Below are 19,087 nucleotides of genomic sequence, written 5' to 3'. Positions count from 1 at the left end.
AGATGCTCTGCTCAGTGAGTATTTTCTGTGGGGATAAGTACATGCACAATAACATGTATACATTGCTGTTACTTCAGTTTAGTCATTAGACATTCTCCCCCCTTACCATTAAACAGATGTGCAGCATGGTGGTAAATACAGTGTTGTTAAAAAGGTACAGACAAATCTGTCCTAAACTGCTTGAGGAAAACACAGGTAGCGAATGAGTGATTTGTTTTTTCTTTGTACCCAGTAGATGACTGAGTCTGAGGCAGTTATGTTCAGTGTGCCAGTAAAGATGAATGAATCATACTGAAAGAAAGACTGAAAATATTGCTTCTTGGAAGACAAGAAGCCTCCATGAAATCAAAGTACAGTTAATTTGGGGACAAATTACCATCAAACACACCTTCGTAATCCAACATCACACTACAACCTTTTCCCTTTTGAAACAAAACAAAAAAGTCTGCTGAGATTAAAAAGGACCAATCCTTGACTTTGGAAACAATAGTTAAGAAAACAAGCGTCCCTTAAAGTCAATTAATCTTATCGATCTTTCCATCATATGCCACAATCTCCCTCCGAAGATAGAGTTTGCCTCAATAAATCTTAAGTGCTCTGAAAAAAAATGGAACGACCACTGGATAACTCAAACTCCACATATTTAGTTTAAAGGTGGCAAATAAGCAATGCATTATTCTCATGGTGTTGTCTCAGTCCAAAACACCAAGATATTGGGTTTTAACTGATTTTAAAAAGGAAACGGCAGATAAAACCAACAAATCCTCAGTCAGGGAGCTGGACATTAAATGAAAATTAAGACTTCACCGACTGCAAAACCAGCAAGTTGTATCCAATGAGTCTTATGTCTCAAGCAAACAAACAAACAACCTGCCAGTCAAAGTCTAAGAAGTTCACAACTAGGTTGTTTATTTTGTGATAACTGATACAGGATAAATGTTATACATTCTATTTTAACACTGATATTTTGCTTTTATTTTCAATGTCAGTATGCAAAGAAAAGACAATACAAAGTAAACATTTAGTATCATGTATATGATACATAATTTGACTGCTTCATCCATATTAAACCAATTAATTTTAAGGACTCGTTGTTGCCCTGGTGATATCTTGTTTAGCTACAACACAAAAAAGGGGAAAAAAATACAAAAAAAATAAAATGCAAACATCAAGAGTTGGCTGACAGCAAACACTTTAAAGAACCACGTGATCTTAAGATGTATCAACTTGTGTAGATGCATATATAAAAATACAGGATCACTGTTGTATATATGCACGTACAGTAATAATGCAATTACTAGAGTTGTAGAGCCTGTACTGGGCATACAAACAGACAAAATGAAGAGAGCAGGATACACATACATACACACGTTTACCATTATCTCTCCATATAAACACGCATAAACCAACCAACCAACAAACAAAAGGCTCTCTGGCTTTAGAAGCTAAAAACTACACTTGACTTAAAAAAAGAGAGAAAGAAACAGACATTCACATTTATGAATTTTCATGATCTCATAACTTCTCACCTGATCAACCGTTTCTGTCCATCAAACTCTTGAGTTCCACCAGAGAAGCTAGAATGATGCTGCTGCTGCTGAGGATGATGAGCTCCGTTTGTGCCGTCATGTCCGACTCGTCCCACCAATCAGGGCTGAGTTCACTCTCATTGATTACTTTGCTGTCTATGTTGCTCCTCTTTCTCCACACGGTCCCTCCTCTCGCTGTGTGCTCACTCACTGATTCACTGTTCACTGGTGGAAACAGTCCGCACTGTGTTTCCACCAGTTCCTTCATCCATGAGCGAAAGTGAATGAGCGAACGTGTTGCGGAGGATGGTGGAGAAGTGGGACTGCAGCTGCTTATGTCTGTGTTTAGTGTATGAATGTCCTGTATGTCCATGCATTTACCTTTGTGTATGTGTGTGTACTGTATGTCCATCTCTATGCGTGCTTCTATGGTGAGGCTGGGGCTTTGCTACCGCTGTAATGAACTTGGTATCTGTTAACCGTTTGCCCTTTGACCTCAGTGGACAGGCAGCTGGTCTTGCAGGGTATCATGTCCTCTTCCTCCTCTCCCATTAGCCAGTTTTGCACCGAGCGCTCTGCCGAGGCCGCCACGTGATTGGCCAGCCAGCCCTGGTGCCATTTGTCAAAGCGATCGTGCTGGTTCGCTGCCACTCTGTTCTGCGACTGCGGAGGAATAGGGAAAACAGTCAAGCGCTCAGTCTATAACATTATTTAAAAAGGTGCTCTGAGGAACTTTCAGTTTTTGTAAATGTTTGCACCCCCTTTGGACAAAAGCGGTAGTGTTTTTACTACGCCAGCTGTAGTTCCTGGGTGAGCGTACCCATGACAAAGGCATTAAGAAAAACTATATCAAAATAGTAATCTTTGCACCGATGGTCTCGTTTGCTGTAACATTATTTATGATCATCAGAGGAAAAAATGTGACTGTTTCAAAGTTCCTCGTAGCACCTTTAAAAAACAGAAAATGACACGTTGATGCATCACATTTCAAACTCATACAACAGGAAGCTAAAGACCTACCTTCCTGGCCTTGACCAGCGCCCCTCTGCGGTACATATAATCCTCGGAGTTCATGACAAACACCATCTTGTGAGTGTTGAGTTTAAATCGACAGTCCAGACTCCCAGCGTTCTCCACGCCCAGCTGGCGGTGCCACTCCCTCCTGCAGCGCATCGCCTCCACCTGACGCACCTGCCAGCGCCGGAAGCGACGAAGGTTCCTACAGGAAAAGGACACGTTTATCATTAGACCTTAAAATGCAGATTGGATTACAATATTTTCCTCTCAGATATTTTGAGATCAATTAGAACCTTTTCCTTTTTTTTTTTTATCTGTGATGACTGAGTGCATTTGAAACATTTCCAGGCTCAATAAAGATACAAATAAATTACAAATATAGACAAAAGATACATATTATTCAATAAAATGCAGATGTTTTTTTTTAATCCCTTCGGTTGGAATGTTCACTGAAATTCTGGAAAATGAGAGTCTGATATAAATAATAACAGATTGTGACATTTTACTGTGAAAATTATTATTAGATGAGAAATGTGTTAAATCAAGTTAATGGTGTTTGTGGTGGCAGTGGTTGTGGTGTTTGACTTAATCAGTTCATCAAGTATCATCTATGAACACCTGGTGGACAGGTATATAGCAAAATAAAATTATTCTTGAAAGCTCAACATTTTAGGCACATGAAAAGTTTTTACCTTAACAAATTCAATCTTTTTGGTCTTAACGGTTTGGATGTAGCCTACAGCACTCAAAAAACTGTACTTCTCCACTGTAGAATTTTCTTTTCTTTTTTAAACAAATGAGGAAGCAGTAAGAGGCTCCAAAACAATCTGTCGCAAGTGCATGAATATAGTGATCACAAGATGATCTGGCTAAGATAATGATTTGTGTATGCACAGCGTAATATGTGAAGTGGCCTGGTCTTGTCTAAAAGCTCTAGAAACATGATGTTTAGAAGAAGTCATACCTGGACAGAAATACAGGTTTGAAAAAGTAGCCGTCTGCTTGAGAACACAGACTGGACTCTGTTCCCACAAATTGCTCCATGTAGCTCGACAAGCACTGAGGGAGAAGACAGCAAAGACATTAATAAGTCACCCATCAAAATGAATAAATGTTTAACTATAAAGGAAAGCATATACAGTATATAGGTCTGTGCAGAGTGTGTGTTTACTTGTACGTCTAATGGGTCGTCAGCCTGGGCCTCCTCAGTGTCCAGTAACTCAACGGTCATCGTCACATGACCCTTGTTTTGGAGAAACATCACCTGATGACAGAGAATGCAAAAAGTAGAAATAAGTAAAAAATCAACTCATTACAGATAAATAAAATAAGTGCCACACCACAGAGAATAAAGTTGTTCAAATCTGTTAAGAAAAGGTTCGAGAGAGAACGTTTGTCTACATTAAAGCAAAGCTGTAACCAACTACTGTACATCCGCAGCATTCAACTTCCTCTGACAAATAAAAGAAAAATTATTAACTTTTGTCGAAGCGGGAAGCAGCTCTCTGCCATCATAAAAACCCTCCCATTATAAAACTCTCAGTGATGTGCTTTCCCCGGGAGACGTTTTACTATCCTCTAAAACCAAGTCTAAATTGGATTTTTCTTGACAAAATGATTATACAAAAATTCCTTTTAGCAACAGCAAGACGGGGGGGGGGGGGGGGGGGCAAATATGTTATCCAGTGCTACCCATCCGGCTGGACTTTGAGCTCACCTTGAAGCAGTTCTCCTCAGCCATGACCCTCTCAGCCTTCCACTGGAAGCTGGTCTCCCACGCTGATCTCACACACTGCGAGGAGAGGTTTCCCCCCGCCGCTCCTCTCTTCCTCTCGGCCAAGTAGAGATCCACCACCTGCAGACACACCTCGTCGCTCACAAGGTGCTGCAGCTGAAGGCACAGAGGAGAGCTAGTTAGTTACTGGTTAGTCACTGCTAAATGCTAGACAGCTTTTCAACGCTCAATGTGACGCTGCTGCTGCTGCTTACCTGCCGGATGATGTTGTGGATGACCTTGTCGATGGTGAAGCCGATGTAGGCGTGGATGGTGAACATCTCTCTCAGTGTGTCCTCGTACTGTGTGGAGTCCAGGTTGCCGTCCAGCAGGCTGCGCACCATATCCAGGAAGGCTGGGTAGTACTCCTCTAACTCCACTTCACCTGTGAGAAGAGAGAGGGGCGTCACAATGTAATGAAGACGAGCATCAGTGACAAATCATTCAAGTCTCTTCACAGGACATTTTATGACTTTAGGTTTTCAATGTGAGTGTGGCTGCTTTTCCGAGGTCTTACAGTTAAGTACATTTATAGACCATGCCATTTAATTGGCACATTATCAATTATGAAAATTAGAAGTTGCAACCCTACTGTTCTGTGTTTTTTTATGTGTATTCTTGCTTGGATGGCTTTTCAATAGCAATAGAGTTAAGTGTTGAAAATGTAATTAAAAAGAAGGTGAAGCTGGTTTACCTGTAGCTCAATCGGCTAAGATAAACAATTGATCCAAAAAAGATCAGGGGTTTTACAGTATTAAAAGAAAATCGATTGAATAGCCTTGATACCATCTTGTAAATCACCTCAGGGCACCAAAAACAGATGTTACATCACGTAAAATTCCAGTTCAAATAAGACATATCTCACACTAAACTTATAGCCACAGCCAGTCAAATTAAACTGAACAGCATATCTATAGCTTTTTATTGTTTACGTTTTCAAAATCGGAAACAGCATTCCGTTTAGAAAACCCAGCATGACAGAAAAAAAGAAAAGCATCTAGAATAATTTCAAAAGATGTTTTTCCTTTATCATGTCGTATGAATATGAGTCAACACAGGGAATCTCCTGGCATCATTAAGGTGAACTGACATTAGAAACAGTTTGATTCAAATGATCTTTCAGACTCATTAATTAAAACTAATGAGCTCATCTTCCTAATGAGGTAATCTGTATATTCCAACTCTTGATCATAGTTCAAGCATTTAAAAAAAACAAGAACACAACCTCGTACACTGAGCTCTTTTGTCCCTGTCGACTCACATACGATAGCTGGTTCAAATACTTCAACAGGGAGTGTTCTAGGTTTATTAGAGACCAACAAGTAAGCTGAACTTACTGGGCTGTTTTAGGCGGAGCTCCATGGCCAGGTCGCAAGCCTTTTCCCTCCTGCCCTCGGCCATCAGCAGCCTCTCCCGGCTCTGCTCGGCGCGGTGCTCCAGCAGCTGCCGCTCCGCCTGCCGGTAGACCCGCAGCAGCCGCGAGCACAGGGTCTGGTGCAGCCGCAGGAAGAAGTACCAGTTGTTGTTGACAAAGAAGAGGTTGTAGACGCCGTCCAGCTCCTTCTGGTGCTCCGCTTCAGGGTCACGCAGGTCCACCTTCTCCCCGCCTCCGCCTCCGCCTGAACCCCCCGACTCCATGGGGGTGGATCCCGGGGTGGAGCCTCCGGTCCCTGCCTGCTGGCTGGTGCTACTGGAGGTGGTGGAAGCCTCTGTGTCTGCTGCGGGTTGGGATGGGCTGCAGCGCCTACGCCTAGACTCCCCGTTGAGCTGCTGCTGCTGCTGCTGGGGTTGGGACTGTGATAGGGCAGGCTGTGGTTGAGACTGACTACCTGGGGCCGCTGCTGCTGCTGCTCCCGATACATTATTAGAATTACCGTTTCCTCCTCGTTCTCCTCCTACTCCTGCTGCTGCTGATGTTCCTCCTCCTACTCCTCCTACTAGCCCTCCTCTCTCTCCCCCGTCCTCCGGCTCAGCCTCCTCATCCGTCCATTCTTCGGTGTCGCTGAGCTCTCCGCGGCGAGAGAAGAACAGGTCTGGGACAAAGTGCTGGATGATGCGCTTGATGTGGTCCTTGTCGTCCTTGTGGATGGTGGGCTGACGTTTGACGTGGTAGATGATGAGCGAGGCGGCGTCCTCCAGGATCTGTTTGTCTTCGTACGTGAACACCATGTGAGGCTCGCTGGCCGTGGCCGCACCGGAGCCGTTGCGACTCTGCTGGCCGACTCCGCCCTCTTCCGTGCTCTGCTCTTGACGCTGGGAAACACAAGGGAAAGCGCAGATTGAAAGCAGGAAACTTTAGATAGACACACTGTTAGACTGTTGGGTTTTAATCGGTTTCATTGATCTTAGGAGGAAATAACTTCCAGTATAAAATTTAGGAGACCAATATTAGTTCCAAATTCCATCTCAGCTACAAAGAGTTGCTCATTAACACTCTTTATAAAATATTAAATTAACAATTTCATCGGGTCTCATTGTGTCCAACACTATGACTCTACAACCAAGCCCCCAAAAGTATACAGAAATGTCATTTGAGACTTATATTTTCATATCATAGTGTTTTGACGGGAGACATGAGGAAAGTTTGTACCTCATCGTAGACACTTTCAATCTCATTGAGTAGACTCTTCGAGCGCAGGGCCTTCATATCATTCTGCTTGAAGTTGACTCCTTGGTGGTCGAGAGACTTCAGGTACGCCTTCTCGTACTGCTCCCTCCATATCTTATTGAAACCCTGCTGGGCATCTCTCCACTCCTCCTCCTTGGCTTTCAATCTGTAGAGATCATATATATTAAGAGGTAACCCTAACATGTCTGTCAGTCAACTAATTTTTTAAACTTGGAGCTTGATTCTTAGGCTATATGAAACTATGAAAGGGGGCATGTCAGGTTTTTCAGGATGCATGCAAAATGTCTGAATGCCTACATACAGTCTACTCTACAGATGGTATGGTTCAAATGACAAGATGCACAAAAGCCTGGTTTTTACTGAATAATGCGGTTTGGTGTGGCTCTGCACATGTTTCCCACTGGCAAAAGTCAGGATAGGTAACAAAATAAGTGACACATCTATTTTGATCACCCTTTCGTTGTGGTACCAAGCCATCCCAAAGGGTCCCAAAAGGGTGGAGCTACACACTGCAGTCCATTGATTGGTCGGCAGAATAATCATTAAAATCGCTGAGTGTAATCACCTCAGCAAGAGTGAAGAGTGTTGCGTTTGAATAAAAATGTCAGTGGCAGCTCTTTGTTTACCGTGTGGTGTTTTTCCCCCTCATTATATTAATCAGCGGGCTATACTGTGTCCCGCTGCTAGGATGTCACTATTGTTTCGTAGCTGTATACTCTGAACGGGCCCCGCCTACCAAGTACGGTTACTGTTGGCAGTGGAAATGCAAGCCAGATCTAGGGTCACTGTGCCCTGCAGAACTATACCGTGCAGCGCGGTGGAAACGAGGAAAAAGATCCATGCCTGTTCATACAAGAATCTCTCTCGTTTTCATTGTACTGTCACTTAGCAAACATTCCCTGCTGGTAAATAACACGCTGTCAAGCAACCTAACCCTAAATAATGAACCAATTCAAAGTTACGCCAAAAAACAGGAAGGGCAGTCCTGACCTCTTCAGCACCACAGGCACAGCGGTAGCGGGACTCCTCTTCAGTCCCTCAATAATCTCGGGGGATTTGTCGCCATAGATACGATACACAGCCCGGCGCTGGATGACATCAGAGGTGCCGCCCAGACAGTCGTCTAATCTGAAGCGGTCCTGGTCCTCAGGTGAAAGACGGGAGAGCTTCTTCTGGACACTCTCTAGCACCCTGATGGTGGCCAAGTTCGTTTCCAGAACCACATCCAACTAGAATTTGAGAGAGACAGACAAAACAACCTTTAGAAGCAGTTAGGGTTGGGCAGTAATAAGTAATACCGGGGTCTATCAAAATAACAAGTGAAGTCCTTTAATTACCATCATGAAAAAAAAGTGTTGTGTAATGTGCGCATGTTTATAATAAATGCCTTAAGAGTGTGTGTCCGTGTCCAGCAGCAGCAGCATCAATTCCTGTGTTTGAAGATGCTATAAAATGATGACAGAACTCCTGTAAATGATGTAGACCTAATTTTTTCCAATAAAAAGGACCCTGGCTATATAGAGGCATTCATACTCGGGCATTATGTGACAGCCTCTTCTAAGAAGGGACCATTAGAAAGAAAAGACTGAGAATCCAAACAAGTTGGTCCACCAAAGAAATTGTCATTGTGTGTAGCGTCTCTTCAATATACAAATTAGGCTTAAAATATATATATAAATAAGTAAACAACATGCAGTGATTTAGTTATTTTCCTTTGTTTGGAACATAGATTGTATTGAGTCACATTTGATTTGTTTAAGCGCTGTAGGGGAGAACGGGGGAATGTGAGGTGGGGTAAAGTGAGACAATGCTGTGGAAAGACAAAAGACATTGTGGGCCGGAGGTGGGGGTTGAATGGTTGAGGGGGTGTCAGTAAGGGCATGGTTTGGCACATATGTATGTGGGGGACAAGAGAGTGACATTTAACATCAATAGACTCTAAGTACTGTGTCTTTATTCAATGAATGATCCCAATAAAACAAATGCAGAAGAACATTAATCAAAGACTTAAAAGATGGAAAATGACAGGTGGGTCTAGTGTTGTGTTCTGAGTCCCAGGCTGTTCTAGCCAATTCTGATTGTCCTTTGCTCTGACCCCCAGACACTAACTGGCTCTAAGGATCCTGTGTTCAGATCCCCAGACTGTGCTTTAATCTAACTGGTTCTATCTGTCATTTGGATGTTAATCATTGAAAATTAATTACATGTTGTATTTGATCAGAGTTACTTTCAAGTGTTTCGAAAAATGTTTTGCTTAATTGACCAAACCCCATGATTATGTTACTAGTCCGAAATTAGTTTTGGGATATTTGGTTTTCAAGCTAGCAGTCAGGATTATAACTGTTACAACATGTGTTATTATGGTAGTTTCAGAGTGGAAAAAGTAAGTGGATCAGTTTACCCTCTTGATTTCTCTGGTCTGTCTCAGTTTACCCCAAAGACAACTTTTTTTAAAACAATCATATTTTCTCTGCCATTCGTCCTGAATAAATTCTGATAATGTTAATTGCTAGGAAACATCCTGAATTAATGTGAAATGTCTACATTTTACTGATAAATCATTTTAGCTCACAGAGGGGAGCAAATGTAAAAGGTGTCTCACATTACCCCGTTCTCCACTATAGTAAAAATGGGTACTTAGCAGAGGTAACTTCATCCTAGGTTTAATGTTATCTTGTAAATATGTAGTTAAAATGTAGTTTTAAGCGACAAACTAAAAATAAATAGGCTACAGTTGAGGTAGAAATAGGAGTAAAAATAAGGATTACCTGATGGTAATACTCTTTACAGTGTTATAATTTGGAAGAAGTGCAAACAGAATGGTTGGATATACAGACCTCAAATCTTTCATCCTCACAGCGATGCAGCTGTTCCTCATACGGAGTCTTCTTCGAGCTGACGAAGGTGGAGTCCTCCGACCAAGAGGGAAATGACACCCAGGTGTCATTCAACACCTATACACATACGGACACAATCGGCAAAAAAAGAAAAAAAAAGTTAATCATCAATTGGGAAACACTTTATTACTATTCTATCATTTACTATAGTTTTGCTGAAAAACAGCATCATATGCCAGCAAAGGCAGAGTTCTGGAATGTAAACATAAATGTGAACAAGGCAGGTTTTAAACCTTTAATAAAAATCTGCAAATTTTTTATGAGGAAGTTAATGCATTCAACAGGCCTCGAGGATATACACAACACATCTTGGTAAATAACACAGAGTGTAGACAAAAAAACTGTCTACAGGATACAAAACTACACAGGGCACCTTTAAGCAATGAACCGATCTGGGGGAAATGGGTATACCTCCTTGCACAGGGCAGTGCGTCCGCTGCATTTGGGCTGCTGGTAGGTCTTGGGCAGTGCTCTGTAGCTGGAGCCCAGGCGCTTGCAGGAGGCATAATCCACCTCCCTGCCCCCTCCCCCCTCCATGTAGCGATCCGACAGCCCAGACACAACATGAGAGAGCTCTTTGTCCCCCAGAAATGACTTGAACTGCGTGTACAGTTCGGGAAACTTCCTGAAAGGAGATGGATGAAATCATGAATGACAGATAATTCAGGAGGAAGAACAGCTGAGACAAAGCCCCTCAGAATAATCAAAGTCAGTTTTATTTCTTTTAGCACGGTTATGTTACAATTGATAAAATCATTTAGCCAAATCGTCATATCAGGTCCATTTGCATAAACCTTTTAGAAATGACTCAATGATCCTAAGAGCCTTTTAAAAATGTCAACATTTTAACAATTGTTGCCCTTTCCTAGAGTAAAACCAGAATGCCTCTCCTACAACACATCCCATCAGCTCCCTGCAGCTACTCTATACATTTATCTGTGTGTGACTTTTTCAAATTTCATATGGCAATTTCACACATCTGTACACTTGAAATCATCTCTCCATACACTTACCCCAGGAAAGGAGTGACTAGCTGCAGGAGCTCCGCTCCCGAAACTACTTCCTGGTTAAACAAGGCGATGCAGCGCAGGAAGTTCTCGTACACTTCCTGGCTTTTAAAAAGGCGGCGAACCTGAATGATGAGTAGGAAAATTGACAGGGAAATCAGACCAATTACATTATCAAAAAGAGATTAAACTAAAAAACAGAATAAAGACAGCAATAGAGACAAGAGGGGAAAACAAAGTGGCAGTGAGTCAAAATAACAGACATGAATCAAAACAATCCAACATTACTGTCGCCGAAAAATTACGCCTCACCTTATCAAAGAAGGAGAACTCCCTTAAGACTCCATGTTTGCCGACTGAAGCAAACGACTGATCTTTGGTACAGGAATACTTCATTTTTTTCTAAAGAAAAAAAGAAAATCGATACTTAATGATCTTTACACTTAAAATATTAATCATTAAAGTTACTGTAGATGGAGCTTTTGAATGGTTGCAAGAGTTGACATGTGTAGGCAAACTGGCGCATTGTCTGAGGCAGTTAATCTAAACGGAGAATTTACCTTGAGAAGTGGGGACATGTGCTGCAGTAGGATGGGCCTGGGCCTCTTTTTGTTCTGTTTGGTTATCATGTCATCTTCCTCCGGCCTTTTGAGCTGCTCTTTCCCCCCTGTCAGTGAGCTGCCCGTGAACTGCATTAGAGGAAGCACACAGGAGAAGTGCAGAAAGTATCAGCACATAGTGAAGAAATGCCCATCATGATTTCCCAAAGCACAATTAGACATATTAAAATAACTTGTGTTGTGCAACAACAAGTCCAAGAGCCAGACAACTTTAATTTATTTTCATATAGACTAAAAAAATAAATGTTCAAATTTGAGAATGAAAGAACTGGGATTTTTTTCGTATATTGGGTCCAAACATGACTTAGACTCACCGGCCACTTTATTAGGTACAGCGGTTCATTTTCTTGTTAACACATATAACTAATCAGCCAATCACATGTCAGCAACTCAATGCATTTAGGCATGTAGACCTGGATGGGACAACTTATTGAGGTTGAAACCGAGCAACATAATGGGGAAGAAAGGGGTTTTAAGTGACTTTGAACATAGCAATGTTGAGGGTGCCAGGAGGGCTGGTATGAGTATCTCAGAAACTGTTGATCTACTGGGATCCGTCCAAACCATGTCTAGGGTTTACAGAGAATGGTCCGAAAAAGAAAATATATCCAGTGAGCGGCATTTGTGCGGATGTAAAATGCCTTGTTGAAGTCAGAGGTCAGTGGAGGATGGGCATACTGGTTCGAGATGATAGAAAAGCAACAGTAACTCAAGTAACCACTCGTTACAACCAGGGTATGCAGAACACCATCTCTGAACGCAAAACACGACCAACCTCAAAGCAGATGGGCTATAGCAACAGAAGACCCCACCGGGTACCACTACTGTCAGCTAAAAACAGGAAAATTAGGCTACAATTCTCACAGGATCACCAATATTGGACAATAGAAGATTGAAAAATCCTGCCTGGTCTGATGAGTCTCGATTTCAGTTGCGACATTCAGATGGCAGGTTCAGAATTTGGCGTAAACAACATGAAAGTATGGATCCATCCTGCCGTGCACCATCAACCATGCCATGTTCAAAGTCACCTAAACCCCCTTTCTTCCCCATTCTGATGCTCGGTTTGACTTCAGTACATTGTCTTGACCACGTCAAAATGCATAAATGCATTACATTGCTGCCATGTGATTGGCTGATTAGCTTTTTGTTTTTATAAGCCATTGAACAGGTGTACCTAATAAAGTGGCCGGTGAGTGTATATATACAGTGGAGGAAATAAGTATTTGATCCCTCACCGATTTTGTAAGTTTGCCCACTTACAATGAAATTAAATGTATAAATTGCACATTAAGGTCATGGAGTGGCCTAGCCAGTCTCCAGACCTTAATCAAATAGATCTGTGGAGGGAACTGAAGCTCAAGCGACAGCCTCAAAACCTTAAAGATAAGGAGAGGATCTGCAAAGAGGAGTGGTCCAAATATCCTCCTGAGATGTGTGCAAACCTGGTCATCAACTACAAGACACGTCTGACCTCTGTACTTGCCAACAAGGGTTTCTCAACCAATTACTAAGCAATGTTTTGATAGGGGATCAAATACTTATTTCACTCAATGAAATGCAAAATAATTTATATCTCTTTTTTAAGTGATTTTCTGGATTTTCTTTTTGATATTCTGTCTATCACTGTTAAAATAAACCTAGAATTAAAATTATAGACCGTTCATTTCATTGCAAGTGGGCAAACTTACAAAATCAGTGAGGGATGAAATACTCATTTCCTCCACTGTACATATATACATATACATGTTTTTTGAAATTCCAACACGTGTTTTGTTGCTGCTATACTGACCAGTGATCTCTTGGCATCAGGCAAAAATTGTCCAAACTCAGCCAGCAGGTCTTCTTGGCCCTTGAAAAGGCTGGCAACTTTAGAAAACACCTCATCTTCTGTCATCCCACTGCTGCCCCGGCTGCTGCCTCGACTCTCCTTCACCTCCAGCTGCTCCTTCTGTGGGGTGGAAGAGATGGAAATGGTGATCAGAGGTGGAAAAAAAGAAAAGTCAAGTTGAAATTCTTTGGCATGGCTACACATGGTCAATAGTTTGGGTGCAGGAGACACCAACACCGCCGTTAATTTAGAAAGGAATTAAATTCTCACTAAAATAACAGAGCTGAGACCTTTGCTTATACCCACAACAAGCACAGTAAAAATATTTAAAAGCGGAAAAGGAGGAAGGTAGTACAACTTATTTATCCCATTTACTTCATTAAAGTGGCTACGAGGAACTTTGGCGGCTGGCGGCCCCTTTGGACAAAACCGGTAGTATTTTTACGACGCCAGGTGTCGTAAAGCTGTTTTGTAGCATGTGCCGGCCGGTGTCAGTGTCAAATGATTAGAACGCAATATAGTGCATGTCCGTGTGAGGGCACGGAATCTTTTCGGCTCGTTGAAAGTGGTTGTGACACTGCATCAACTAATGCCAGTCAGTGCCACACACACCTGATTGCAATGAGTTGATGCAGTGTCACTCACCACTCTCACGGAACTGAAAGATTCCGTGCCCTCACAGAAAGCGAATGAACGAGAGATGGCAGTTAGTATGGATCACGATGAGCTAATGTGTTTATGTTGTTGTAAATAATGACGTTAATAAGTTGTTTACACGTTGCTTGGTAACGCCCTCCTCTCGCCCGTCTATCTCTCTCCCTTTTAGCTTTTAGTTGTTCTTCATTGAATTTTCTTTTATTATTTGATGGTCCTGCCCCATTATCAGCCATTATGACAACAAATAACTGTCCCAAACAAGGCTCCCCTTCCCTTAACTGGAGGGATAGACTACCGTAATTTTCGGACTATAAGCCACGCCTTTTTCCCCATTTTTCGACCTTGTTATTACACAGCACAGTATATGTTCTGTAGCTAGTCTACTATTGCACTAAATGGTAACACTTGAATAAGTTATGCAAATATGCAACTTGTTTGTTGAAATGTTAATAAATGGGAGCTTCCTCAAGCAGCCATCTCTTTCCCGACAATCCCCTCTGTGCACGTACTCTTACATATGGTAATTAAACATTAAAACACCTGCGGCTTATAGTCTAGTGCGGCTTATAGTGCGGAAAATACGGTATTCAAATCGCGTTGCTGCGCTACACTGAAATCTGCGACCAATACAAATATGTGACCATAGAGCCTGTATGCGCAAGCCGAAAATCGGACTGGGTGTACGACCAGACCAGAGGCATTGATAAAAACTATATAAAAACAGCTTTCTTTGCACTGATGGTGTCGTTTGCTGTTAAAGATAATTTATAATCAGAGGAAAACTTATACTGTTTTAAAGATATTTAAAAGTTACTCGTAGCCGCTTTAAACTGAATCATAAAAAAAACAACTGAAAAAACCTGAACTGCCAATTTGTAACATTACATACAACTAAAACCCCAATCAATTTAAAATCATCTACATTTTATCCCTCCAGTACCTGATATGTGTGCAGAATCTCCAAGAATGCTCTATAGATCTCTGGGTGGTCCAGGAAACGGTTCTTGATCTTGTTTACGTAGCTGATGGCACTGTCGAACTCTACGGGGCTGGTCTCTGAGGCAGGCGGGGACCCAGACGAAGTGGTTGCCTGGTTCTGGCCCTCTCTGCTGGGCAGGGGAAGAGAGAGCCTGCTGGGGGGCTCTGGAGCTCTTGAAGGGGTTGAGGAGGATAGGGACTCGGATGAGGCTGCCTTGACTTCGGTGGTCTGGGCCGGTCCCGCTTCAGCTTGGGCGGTGGCACCAGCTGACGTCGCTGTGGTCACTGCAGAGGATGTGACACTCTTCCCCTGCTGGCCTGGGGAAACCTGGACAAGAAGACAGTGGATGATAAAAAGATGCTTTTATGAAAGCAAACTGTAGGTTCACCTCATTTAAAAGTAGCTACAAGTGGCTTCCGGTTTTTGTTGATTCAAGCAGCGCCTTTTGGGCAAAATTCTATTTTATAAGGCATCAGCATCTAAGTGTGCCCCGGGAGGAGCTTGCATTTGTTTAGAAAGCGAGTGAAAGAGAGACAGCAGGATGCACTGCGATGAGGTAATGTGTTTATATGTGACCAATAAAGAGTATTAATGGTTATATTAAGATGGTGAAGCAAAGTCAAATTTTGATTTAGTACCATTTGGGAAACACAGGAAGTTCTGGTCTGCGTGCCGTAAATCCTTTTGCCTGAGTTCTCTGGAGAAAGTACTCGTGCAAAGGCAATAATAATAATTACTGTTTATAAAAATAGCGTTGTTATCGCTGATGGTCCCGGTTGCTGTTACAGGTAATTTATGATCATCAGAAGAAAATTAAACTGTTTCATAAACATTAAAAAAGTTCCTCGTAGGGGGTGTAAGATTTGAGGGGTAATATTTTAAAAATAATATTTTTTGTAATTCACCAAGATTTTGCCTTATTTGTTTGTTATGTTTAAGATGTCAAAAAAAATTATATTCATATACATTTTGAAAATATTTTTTGTGGCCTCTGTCAGTCTTGGTGAATACTTGTGATCACTATATCACATCTCATGGGTCTAGCATAAACTGAGGTAAGATTTATTTGTGTTTTTTGGTGTCTGATGGTGTTGACACAAAATAAGGAATGGCAAGGTAAAAAGCCCATTTTGATAAAAAGGACAAAAGCTGGGAGGTTTTGTCAAAGCTTAGCTGAGTAGCTTAGTATATGTTGGATACATATATGTAATTTAATTTGGCTTAACATAGGGTTTGTATTTTTTCAACATTGCACCCTGTTTTGTCCCACTTCTCAAGAATCACTGATATAGTGTTGCACATTGCATTTTGGGATTGTTAGCAGGAAGTAGCATGCATACCATGGCACTAAATATATATTAATATATTGCAGAAATGTCAAACTTCAGGCCATTAAAATAAAATTCCGGAAAAATAAGCAATCCAACAGTCAATGCGAAAAAAGTGAAAGAATCACCTCTACCCCTAATTATCTCTATGAATTGTATTCAAATTAATAAACTGACAAAATAGCGAGTGTCAATCCTTCATTCAGGATACAGCGGTTAATGTTCAGTGCAGAAACGTGCAGTAACTCTCAGAACGATGGACTTACCAAAAAGATGATTAGATTTGAAGATAAATAAAGCGATAGTTTTGAGAGTTCATCAATTGCGGCCTTTGGGGGAGGAAGTGTCTCACCTGTGTGGAGAATGGAGATTGGAGGAAAGCCACCCCGTTCTTGGGGACCTCTATCCGATACCCCGGTGGTAGGAAGGCATTGAAGCCCAAGACTAGGTCTGGGTGTCCATGGAAGAGCTGGGACACGCGGTTTATCACTCCAGGCGTGTCAATGCTATTCAGGGGAACAGGCACACAGGGACATGTTAGAGAAATAAAGACTAGTTTTATCCATCATATGCTGCATTAAGACATCCCTCTACTAGCAAAAAAACAAGGCTTAAGTTTTAAAACAATTGAATAAATAGTTGTTTTCTGCCATACCACAATTACATTTCCAGAGATTATAAACTGCCACCATTCAGTATCACAGGTGTTTGTTGTTCAGAATCATCTCATTAAACATGTATTACTAAAACTAGGTAACAACTCCATCTATACCTTTGTGACTTGAACTCTTTCATGATGTCGAGAAACTTGTTGTATATGCCGGGATCATTGGCAAAGCGGATTTTGACCTGGTCCAGATATGAAAGGGCATCTTCAACCTGAGGCACAGATAGAGAAGCACACACACACACAAACATCATCAGTGCAGCACAAACACCAAACAGTCTCACCTAGACCTGAGGAAGAAAATAAAATAGCTTGTTGGCAAACATCCTGTTAAGATTCTGATCAAGAAGGGTCTTGCAGAGACAGCTCTGGGAAAGCTTGAACATGTGAAACAGGGCAATGGCTTGTCTGAACAGCAATGTTGCACTATGTCTTAGTATTATTAACTGTATGTACTACCATCAAATGCCACTGACAAAAACACAAATATTTGTATTGCTGCATTTCCTCAAAACCACATGTGGCCATTTTTTTGGACGTAAAGTTAAATGTTTATTGCATAGTATGTTTGCCTGTCTTTCGTCGTTGTCAACTGAAGTGTATCAACAAATGGACTAGTAAGCTGTAGGAGTAACGGCTAAATAAATAACTGGTTGAACACAAGAAACACTGAGTAGCTTTTGTTCACTGGATCCTGGAGCTTTCTTTATCCACGACACCCAAGCTCGGTTAAGGTTACGGTGAAATATGTGTCCACACAAAGAGACAAACAGACCACATCTAAAAAGGGGTTTTAGAAGCTAACGTTAGCCGACTCACGATAATAACTCCACTAACACTTCTAAACACCTACACATTTATACTATTTGTTCAGTCACGGCTCGTGCCCAGCAAACAAAACACAACAATCATCGGGATAATATTCAAACACTGAGCGACGACAAAGAAATGTGTAATGAAGCTGCTAATGAGCTGATATAGCCGCTGTTGTTGGCTAGCCTGGCTGACGTCCTCCACTTTGTTCAGGGTGGCTGAGAGAGAGAGAGAGAGAGAGAGAGAGAGAGAGAGAGGGAGAGAGAGAAAAAAACCAACAAGGAGGAACAACTTCCCACAGCCGAGGGTTGAGTTAACGTTTACTCACTCTGCTACGCTTATTGACACCGTGAAAAAGAAACTACCACTAACTGAGCCCACTCCACTGTCACCCACGACATTCATTATTGAAATACAGCGTCCACATATAACCTTAGAAACGCCAATGCTCGGCTGTCTAGCGATGAATTACTTTTAATAGGCCAGACGTCAGCCCAGCCGATCCTTTCACTACTCTCGACGTGAGAAAAAACCCTCAAATGCAACGATCCCACCGACAAAATGGTTGTGACTGAGGGACTTTTCCCGTTGTCTTACCTTCAGCTTCTGGAAGTGCTGCTGCTGCACTTGCTTTTGTGTTATAACGTAAGGCTTGTCTTGGATTTGGTTTATTTGCTTCGCGGTGCTGTGCTGCGCCTGAATCTTCGCCATTATCCCGGCGGCAGGAGGCTCGAAAGCCGCCACCACCACCACCAGTACAACTTGGAGAGGGAAAGCTTCGGTGCTACCTCCAGTTGTTGGCTAGCCGACAAACCTTCCTCTCGGTCGGGAAGCCAGCCTGCCAGCGAGCGAGCAAACCCTACTTTGCCTCACTGGACAGTCTCGGCACAGCGCAAAAAGGACGGGAGATCCAGCAGAGTGGAGTGGGATGACTGACAAGCTGCTACTCACTGCGACTTTGATTTAACGTCGCCATCGAAATAAACAAGCCGAGGCGAGAAACGTTGGGAAATAAGCTAAGAGGACAATGGTTGCCGTTTATCGTATTTAAAATAACTATCGCCTGTCTCTTTAAATTCGGCGGCAGCGGTCTGTCTTGGCGTCCGGAAGCCAGAGTAGGAGTGAAAAATTGAAAAAAAGAGTGAAAAATCGAAGTGCGCAGCCGCAACGATGGGAGGAGCTGAGTTCACAGGAATCAGATTGCTCCACTCCCCCTTCACTGCTACAAAGGACCAATGTTACCCCATGCTAAACGATAGCTACATACTTTACGCTATGACTTTACGCTGTACCTACAACACCAACGATAGACTGGACCCTGATCAATACCGGGATATGA

The 19,087-nt window shown here is 42.2% G+C and overlaps 1 protein-coding gene across 2 annotated transcripts; it reads right to left on the bottom strand.

Annotated features, from left to right (window-relative positions):
• Positions 1–923: 923 nt before the first annotated feature.
• Positions 924–18,819, bottom strand: sin3b (SIN3 transcription regulator family member B). Of its 2 annotated transcripts, none has more exons than XM_080032775.1 (19): positions 18,346–18,819; positions 17,041–17,147; positions 16,621–16,774; positions 14,902–15,267; positions 13,266–13,424; positions 11,414–11,542; positions 11,166–11,255; positions 10,860–10,978; positions 10,258–10,471; positions 9,787–9,903; positions 7,940–8,178; positions 6,911–7,094; positions 5,658–6,573; positions 4,536–4,705; positions 4,264–4,437; positions 3,718–3,810; positions 3,511–3,605; positions 2,550–2,748; positions 924–2,192 (listed from the first exon to the last, which is right to left on the bottom strand). In XM_080032775.1, the coding sequence occupies exons 1-19, from the start codon at positions 18,457–18,459 to the stop codon at positions 1,956–1,958; spliced, it is 3,876 nt and encodes a 1,291-aa protein (XP_079888901.1). In that variant the 5' UTR covers positions 18,460–18,819; the 3' UTR covers positions 924–1,955. The 2 variants fall into 2 exon arrangements, with proteins under 2 accessions (XP_079888901.1, XP_079888902.1); XM_080032776.1 differs by having other exon boundaries at positions 3,724–3,810.
• Positions 18,820–19,087: the final 268 nt, after the last annotated feature.

The sequence above is a fragment of the Ammodytes marinus genome (assembly GCF_949987685.1).
Source record: "Ammodytes marinus genome assembly, chromosome: 8".
Taxonomy (NCBI): Eukaryota; Metazoa; Chordata; class Actinopteri; order Uranoscopiformes; family Ammodytidae; genus Ammodytes; species Ammodytes marinus.
Note: the sequence above shows the minus strand (reverse complement) of the source record. Positions and strands in the feature narration are given on the sequence as shown.